Source organism: Homarus americanus, unplaced genomic scaffold (genome assembly GCF_018991925.1).
Source record: "Homarus americanus isolate GMGI-L3 unplaced genomic scaffold, GMGI_Hamer_2.0 scaffold53233, whole genome shotgun sequence".
NCBI classification, from domain to species: domain Eukaryota; kingdom Metazoa; phylum Arthropoda; class Malacostraca; order Decapoda; family Nephropidae; genus Homarus; species Homarus americanus.
This window is the reverse complement of record NW_024751660.1, coordinates 767,974-776,838: the sequence shown is the minus strand read 5'-3', so window position 1 is coordinate 776,838 and position 8,865 is coordinate 767,974. Positions and strand designations below refer to the sequence as shown.

At 37.9% G+C, this 8,865-nt stretch overlaps 1 protein-coding gene across 3 annotated transcripts in view; it reads left to right on the top strand.

The window, feature by feature from the left end:
* The window catches only part of LOC121854802 (protein ANTAGONIST OF LIKE HETEROCHROMATIN PROTEIN 1-like), a 36,661-nt gene that overhangs the window by 7,078 nt on the left and 20,718 nt on the right, over positions 1 to 8,865 (top strand). Inside the window, exons 1-6 of one of the 3 annotated variants that reach the window (XM_042349590.1) lie at positions 306 to 781; positions 3,584 to 3,762; positions 4,747 to 4,854; positions 5,651 to 5,806; positions 6,069 to 6,209; positions 6,793 to 6,941. In XM_042349590.1, the coding sequence (XP_042205524.1) occupies positions 574 to 781; positions 3,584 to 3,762; positions 4,747 to 4,854; positions 5,651 to 5,806; positions 6,069 to 6,209; positions 6,793 to 6,941 (941 nt within the window). In that variant the 5' untranslated portion in view covers positions 306 to 573. Of the gene's footprint in view, positions 1 to 305; positions 782 to 2,118; positions 2,230 to 3,583; positions 3,763 to 4,746; positions 4,855 to 5,650; positions 5,807 to 6,068; positions 6,210 to 6,792; positions 6,942 to 8,865 lie in introns of those variants that run through there. The other 2 variants (XM_042349592.1, XM_042349591.1) reach the window with 2 other exon arrangements.

The window sequence follows — 8,865 nt, the reverse complement described above, 5'->3', positions numbered from 1 at the left end:
GTAAAGGTAGGTCAGGTTTGGTTACATTAGGTCAGGTTTGGTTACGTTAGGTCAGGTTTGGTTACATTAGGTCAGGTTTGGTTAAGTTAGGTTGGTTAATCTTTAGGTGATCTGACAGGTGGTGACGAGGACAAATTAAATTAAGTAAAGTAAAATAAATGAAGTAAAGTAAAATAAATTAAGTAAAATAAATGAAGTAAAGTAAAATAAATGAAGTAAAGTAAAATAAATGAAGTAAAATAGGTAAAATAACACAAAAGCTTCAGTATTGAGAATCCGGATTATGAGACTTGGGTTAAGTCTTCAGTAAACACAACAGACCTGTGAGTTGAGGCTGGGAGAACAGGACCCAGAGTTATTATATACTTTTATCCTCTAAATAAATAAAATACAAGTTCATAGACATTAAGAGCTGTTGAAATAAGAACATGAAATTAATACAAGTTCATAGACATTAAGAGCTGTTGAAATAAGAACATGGAATTATAATTAATAAGTCAAATCCTTTCCCGAGTGAATGAATTAAAGTCGTTTTTTATAGATTTTGTCAGTATGTTAACTTATTGAACACCTATGGCAGAAGAAGAAAAACATAATGTCCTCCAAACTACTGAAGAACAAGCTGATCATCCCCGAGACAATGAACATAATGATACGGCACAAGAACAATGTAAAATCTTCCACACTGCTGAAGAAGTTAATGAGTGTCTTAAGGAATTTCAAGAGAAAACTCGTTCCAAGTTCATCCTTGATGTCTGTTCACCAAAGTTTGGAGATGGAAGTAAGGGTATTAGTTCACTTATTGCCATTAAACGATTCTCGGGAGTTTAATAGTTGCAATCAGTAATTTTGACAATTCTAAGACACCTTTCTTTAATGGCATTTATGGTGCTAATTATGTAAAAACGATATATTTAAATTTTATTAAGTATGTTCAAACACCCAGAACATGGAACGATTGAGGAGCCCCATAGTTTGATTAGGCTAGATTCTACACTTTTTCGATTTTTTTTGGGTGTTTTGAACACTTTTCACCTTGATTTTTATCGCAAATCTCTAGATTCTGATATTGGAGAGGGGCCTATCTCAGAAATTCTTGATTTGTGCCGGAAGTGAAGGTCATATTCACTCATAACACCAAAAATCATCAGAATAACAGTTTCAAGTTCGATTTTGTTTAGTGGCAACAAATAAAAATCTACAAAAGTAATTCCTTTCAGGAAATAACAGGTATTTTACTTAAAATGATAAGGAAATAGTAGTACATTATTGGGTAATATTTAAGAACAAGGGTCTGGGTTAACCAGCCACCTAGTGAAAATCTATATGAGAAAACATATCTTACCATAACTTACCTTACTCTTTCATGGGTTAGAGTCATCTTGTACCCAAGATAAATCGCACTCAAAAAAGTTAACTCGTACCCACGCCAACTCGTACCTAAGATAACTCGCACCCAATTCACGCTTTGATTTTTTTGAGATGAAAGCACCGACAGGCTTGTTAGCCACTTGGATGGTTGGTCACATCTCTGTTGTACATAGTTGGCAAGTACTGGGCATGTACTGGAGTGTATAATTATTTGGTTTAGCACATGTCCTGGACATTATGCTGAAAAATAGGTTATTCTTGTATAAAATTTAATTGAGTCGACTTTCTTTTATGGTATTTCTTGTGCAAATGAACAGTTATGAAGATATGCTCCCTCCATCCAACAATTTTGAAGTCCACAAAAGTGGGCAGGGCTTTGAATTAGAGGGGAATTTTGGGGTGAAAGAAGGCATGTGGCATTACCCAACCTTAAAAAGTTAAGCTAACCTAACCCAACTCATTTAATGCCATGTTTCTAGCCAAAGGGCAAAGACCTCTGGATCCCCCCCCCCTCCCCCCTGCTCTCATGGTTGGTGAGGGTGACAGCATAGTAGACACACGCTTTTGTCGGCAGATGTTAATTTTAATCGACCCAAATATTGCTGATATGATTATATTTCTGCTATTAGCAATTTGTAGAAGAAAATTTATTCTGAATTAAATGATATATAAGAACCTATTTTCATCCTGAAGTCCAGGTCATGTGCTAAACCGAATATTAACCTGTACTGGCTCCAGAATGTATCTGTACCTGCACCAGTGTTGATCAAGTCCGGTCTTGAACGATCTCACACTCCGTGCCATCACAACACACACTGGCAAATTGTTTGAAGAGTTCACGTCTTTCACTCCGAAAAGGTTTGTCCTGACAATTTTATGAACTTGTGGCATATTTAACCTTAAGCTGTGACCCCTAGTGAAGCGGGCATCTGCCAGTTCCAGGGTATGAACACTAGACTGAGTAGTGCCCTCCCAGATGTTTATAAACTTTTCTTGTCACCCCTGGCCCTTACCTGCAGATAGTATAAGCTAGGCAGCTGCAGGCCTTCTAATATCTCTGGGTAACTGAGGTGCCATAGTTTAGACACCAGTCTGGTGGCCCTCCTCCGGATATTTTCTAGTCGAAGTGGAGGAATAACACTTTTCGTATTCAGGTTCTTTCTCTACCTTTTCCTGTAAATAGAGACACTGTACTTCTGTCCCTCGTCAGCTTTACAGTACAATGCCACCATGTTTGCACGCGATTGTTGACAAATGCTACACAGCGTCCAGCTGGCAGGCCCTGAATACTAAGCAACAGAACACTTCCCAGTCAGTGAATGACCGATTGACCTTTCTTCCTTTCCATACAAATCTACCTAACCAAACATAACCTATTTAATCTAGTCTAAAATAGTAACAATAATAATAATATGTGGTGATACAGTGTAAACCTCGATTTAACAGCATCGATGGGACCTGGACTGGACCTGTAAAATGCTGTAATGTATACACAGACATAATATTCTAGCATTTATATACAGTACAGTAGAAGTCCAAAAATCCGGACTGCTTGGGGATTGGGTCAGTCCGGATTTTCGGATTTTCCGGATTCTCAGGCAGCACTTTTAAAATTCAAATTTAAGGAGGAATAAAGAAGAGATGAACAGGTACATTTTGATAGTTTATTCATTCGCAAATATAGCATGCTTCATTTATCAAAACGAGCAGTTTTAAAGAAAAAGCTGTGAATTCTAGAATTTTATTCTTTGTCTTCTTTATATCATAAATTGTAGACTTTCCAATGTCGTATGTTTCCATTAGAACAGTATTGCTCACACCACGTTCTAGTTTCTTAATTATTTCAAGTTTGTCACTCAATTTCAACGTGTTCTTCTTTCTCTTCTCACAACAAAGTTTATCTACTTTAGGTGCCATTATTATGGGCTTGTACAGTACAGTACTCTGTAAATGGAAAGAGTATGGTAGGACTCAAAATTACATACGTTGTCACAGTTTGATTGCTCGTTTTAAAATGGCGACTGCATGGTCGCTGTGCACCTGTGGTGCTCACGCATGTGCACATATGCACAAAAGCCAACTAAAAATTTTTTTTTTTCGAAAAGTCCAGATTTCTGGCATCCGGATTTTTGGACTTTTACTGTACTTATATATTTATTTATTCACAATGATTACAGTATACAGTACACTACAGTATATGAAATTATTTCAGATTGGAAGCCTGATATTGGGGAGAAGAGTCGTTTGTACTGGAGACATGAACAGGCAAAGGTCCCATTTGATGGTGTTCCATTCATGTTTGGAGGTGTCAAGTCTTGGCGGTGCCATCAAGGACCAGACTTTGGCAAGAGAAGGAAAGCAAAATACAGAGAACAGCGGGACAGAATAGAGGTAACTACTGTAGTTAACTGTCAAATTGTATCTGTAGTTTCTGTGATAAAAATTAATTTACCTAGTAGGTTTTAGCTCACTTGGCCAAACTCTAAGATTCAGCTTGTGTAGTGACCTAAATCTGAAGTCTGTTGTTTATCTGCCGGCGACTTCAGTTCTTTTGGAATGATGTCACAGTTTTAATATACTGTACTATACTATAGCTATGAGTCCTGAAGTGCGTTTTGTAAATGAAAATTGAAGAATTCTGTCATTTCTAAAATATTTTTCCATAAAATGATTTTATTAAGCAGGCATCACAACAATTTACAAAAATCATATTCTTCATGATATTCCTGTAAATTTGTTGTCAAAAGTTCATTCATTCCTCATGCTGTGACTGCTTTGGTGTTCCCCTTTCACATGAAGGCCATAAGATATCTATAATGAAATATACTGTACAGTACTTGAAAAATGTGTAATGTAAGTGTACAGTACAGTGGGGTATGCTATAACGAACGGATCCTACTACGAATATTCCTATAACGAACGGTTTTACCTATAAAATTGAGAATGCTATAACGAACGAAACTCCTACAACGAACATTATTTAATTTTTTTTTTTGCTAATTTATTGTTTTTTTATTACAAGTATTAATGATATTCTTTATTTCAGGGGTTTAGATGCATATTTATGCACTTTTTTACAATTTTATATTATATTTTTCAGTGTTAAGTGGTTGTATTTGGGGGCCTGGAACGGATTAATCCTATAACGAACGAATGCTATAACGAACAAGGTTCTAGAACCAATTAGATTCGTGATAGCATACCCCACTGTATATCAAAGTAGCCCTTTACATTAACCTAGTGTGATTCTAGTGTCATTTTATCTTGTTTTGCTTATGTCTTTCATATCTTATCAAAACCAAGGTATAAGTATTGTGGTTATTTAAAAAATGCCATTCAGAATTTGTCGGTATGCTAATGAGGTTTTATTTTCAGCGAGAACGCCACGTACAGATCAAACGCAGGACACCACCGGTGTCAAAGAAGATTGGTTGCACTGCCATGTTGTATGCCCACAAGTTGGTCAAGTTCCCTGGATACAAGGTGAACTCCCTATACATATGTACTGTACAGTATCTTGAATCCTTCCCAGTCCATTGAACCGGTCACCAGACAGAATGATCAGAGACACAACAGCCACAGATTTAAGATAAAGAGATCTAAGTTAAACAGAATGGCCCACAGCAAAAGGCAAATTGGTTAAAGATTTTTCAACAGTATTTAGTAAGTATTTATGCTATACAATACAGTACTGTAACTGAATTGGTATTTTACACACATCCTATGGAACTTTTAACCCTTTGTGTATGGGTTCCCCTCTGAGTTGAATAAAATCACTTAGGGTTAGTGAAATATAATTTTAAAGGTGGCTTCCCTGCAGTGAAGGAGTTAAATATAGTTTTATTCAATTAATTGTGAAGTAAAAAGTGGTCCCTTAGGTATTACTGTACCAGTACAGTACATTGAAGATGCTCTACAGTATAAGGTACTGTATGTTAATAATTATGCTATAGCGTAGAGTAGTGTACAATAAAAAGTACTATTTTACATGAGTTAAGAGGTCTAACTATTGCATCTTCACTAGGATTAAACTTAACAATCACATTTCACCACACTGAGGTTTTGTATTCACCCAGTAAGGTAAACCATTGGTCTCAAATCATATTGGCTTCACATTGTAGGACATTACAGTACTGTATATTGATTTCAGAAGAGCTAATATATAAAAGGCCATTGCTTAATGTGCACTATGTAGCAGTGTATGATCCCGCCATTACTGTTAGGTTGATCCTGAATAAAATTTGGTTATTTGAACTTATTATAGTAACTCCTATTACAGGTATCAACAGATAGTGAGCCATCTAAACGAAGCAGAGATAAGATGAAAAAAGCCCTTCTGCAAGAGGCTCTTACTGAACCTGGAGTTCAGATGGAGATTTTGTACCAAGTTAGACTTCCCTCGCTGGCTGCCCACAACCATCCTGTGCCTAATGATGTAAGTCACTGTATGTATAAGATAGTTTTATAGTAAACATAATTTTGCTTGAGATGGCTTGGTTGGTTTTCATATAATAGATTAGGTGAGGTGTTACAGAAAGTAACAATATTCAGTGGAAGTCTGTAAGTGTCTTAGCAGTAAGTACGTACGGTATACGTATACAAATATCAGCAGAATGCAGTACAGTGTAATGAAAGGATTATAGGTCAGTGTTAGTTGTGTTTAATAAATGTGTTTTATTATTTACTTATTATTCTAGATTACCAGAAAACGTCGAAGAATTCAAAAAGTCAAATTCACTGCCAAGACAGAAATAGCTGAACTTGTCCCTTCCCAGGAGGCAGAATTAACTGACACAGATTTCCTCCATACATTTAGGGTCACAAAAAGTGTTTATGAGGTAAGTATTTTGTCCTTTAAATTGCTGGTGGACGTAAGACTCAAAAGTGGAATTATTTTAAGATCTTGTGTTTCACTAAAGATATCTTACATTAACCCCATCAGTATTATGATATAACCCCTTAAGTCAACATGCTCAAGGAGTTAAATCATCATACACAGAAGGTCAACTCTTGCTCAAGGGGTTAACTCATTATAATCAAGGAGTTAAGTCATCATACTCAAAGGGTTAACTCATCATACTTAACGGATTAACACATTTGGTGTTACTGTATTACTCATAGTTGGTTAGATGGAGGATTCACATCTAACAGACACCTCGATATAACTGACTTTGCTCTCCTCTAGTCTATTAAATAGAGTTTCCACCATACAGTACACTATCATATCTTAAGCATCAGGTTAAAAATAAAAACTGTAGATGTTAGGGTTGTGATGGTCGTTGGTGTGAATATAACTTTGCCCTCCTTTTTGCCCCCACTACAGTAGTGTCAAAATATACAGGAGGAAATTGTGCTTTAGGTAATGGTTGATAGATGAATCAACAGGAAAGAATTATAGAAATGTGATTTTTTTATTCTAAGTTCCTAGTGGGAGAATGGCAGCATGAGGTGGCAGAAAGACTGATGAAGGAAGGAGTACCAGTGGCCGAGTTGGACCAGTACAAACAGCATGTGTTAGCGGCTTTGTATTATTTTGGCTCAACTGAAAAACTGGCCCCAGCATCAGAAAGGTAAGTTGGGTTATGCTAAGAGTTCAACTGAGAGTGACTACACTCCTCGCCATTGCATTATGCAATAGGTGGCCGACTGGAAGTGATCTTTGCTGAAGTGTCTCGCACCCCTCCACGCCAGCCAGCTGGGGCTGAGGCAGGCATTGTACATCCGGCAGCGAAGGGAGACTCGAGGACAGGTCAGCCAGCAATCAAAACGTTCACCAGTTCCCCGCTTAAATTTTGTGAACGGAGATTTATGAGTTTTACCCCCCCCCCTGAAATTGCCCCTATTTATTGCCACATCGCCCGTTGTTTCTTTGCTTTTTTACCACAATGGGCAAGAGGAAAGATTTAACAAAAGAGCAGATAGCGTCAATTATTAGTCTGCATAAGGGCAAAAAGCCTGTAAAGGAAATATCAAGAATTGTTGATGTGAGTGAACGATCTGTTCAGATTTGGATTCAACGATTTCGAGATGACGGCGGGTTGGCAATACCAGTCCACAACAGACGGCCAGGGAAGGCTCGAAAAACTTCCCAATGCACGTTAACTGTTCTTAAGAGACAACTTGATGCTAATCCACGTCTGTCAGCACGGGAATTGAAAGAAAAAACCTGTACTTATAGGTGATGGTTCTGTAAGGACTGTTCACCGCCGCATCCATGACGACCTGCAGTTTTGCAGCCACCGCACACTCAAGAAGTCACTCCTCACCCTTGTCCAGAGGCAGCATAGGGTCTCTTTTACCAAGGCTAACGTTCAGTGGGATACGACCAAGTGGCAGCACGTGATGTGGAGTGACGAGGCAACGTTTTCTTTTACTGGAAGTCATACTTTTAATGTGTACAGGCACCCCGGGAGTGATTTGCTTGACCCCAAGTTCACTTTTAGCACAGTTAAGCATCCTGAGTCACTAATGGTGTGGGGTTGCTTCTAGTACTTTGGAACTGGAGATCTTGTTGTGCTACCTAGGAATGTGATGATGAACCAATTTAACTACTTGGAGCTGCTTTGTGATTATTTGCCCGGGTCTTTTGAAAAATGCCTCACTGATGTCACACAGCAAAACCTGCAATACAGTGGCTTTTTGACTGTCAGGTAGACTTCACAAGTGATTGGCCAAGCAAATTGCCTGACCTTAACCCGATAGAAAATAAGTGGAGCATCATCAAGTTTCGTCTACAAGGCAAGGACACAAATACCGTCCCCAAGCTGGAGGTAGCCATTTGTGAGGAGTGGAATAATCTAGACCCACAAATAATCCACAACTTAGCAGAGTCAGTTCCTTCACGCCTGCAGGAGTGTATCAAGAGAAAAGGGAGGCTACCGGAAGTTTGTTAACTTCTCAGATTAATTTTTTATTACTATTTCATCTTGTTGTTTATGTCCGTCATGACCCCGCGCATAATGCAATGGCGAGGAGTGTATATTTCTAACCTAGTGCAGGTCTCGAGTGACTCATGTACACTCAACAAGTCTTTAAGGTGACAGTCAGGTTCCCAGGTACAGTACCTGCATCCTAAATTTATCACTGGAACCTAAAAATGTAAATAAATGTGAAATTTAGGTAAACTTTTCAGTAATACAGGAAACATTGTAAGGTGACACTTATTATGTCAGTTGCCACTATAAAGTAGAGGTAGACTGTTTGGAAGTCTTTGGTGCCACACTTCCCAATCCTGCTTAATATGACTTGCCTACCAAACAAGACTTCCAGCTCAACATCATCTTTTGGTCTATCTCTCATTGGACCATCTTTAACTTAGTCTGAAATTCTTGTCAAAATATCAAACACCAAATTTTTGAGGATGGTGGTTATTAATTTCCAAGCCTGGAATGGGGAAGTTGTTTTTCAATATTCTGTTCCCACTGTTGGCATTTCTAGAGTACTGTATACAAGTGTTAAAAAATATAAATGTAACTTTGTACTCTTTGCTAGTTA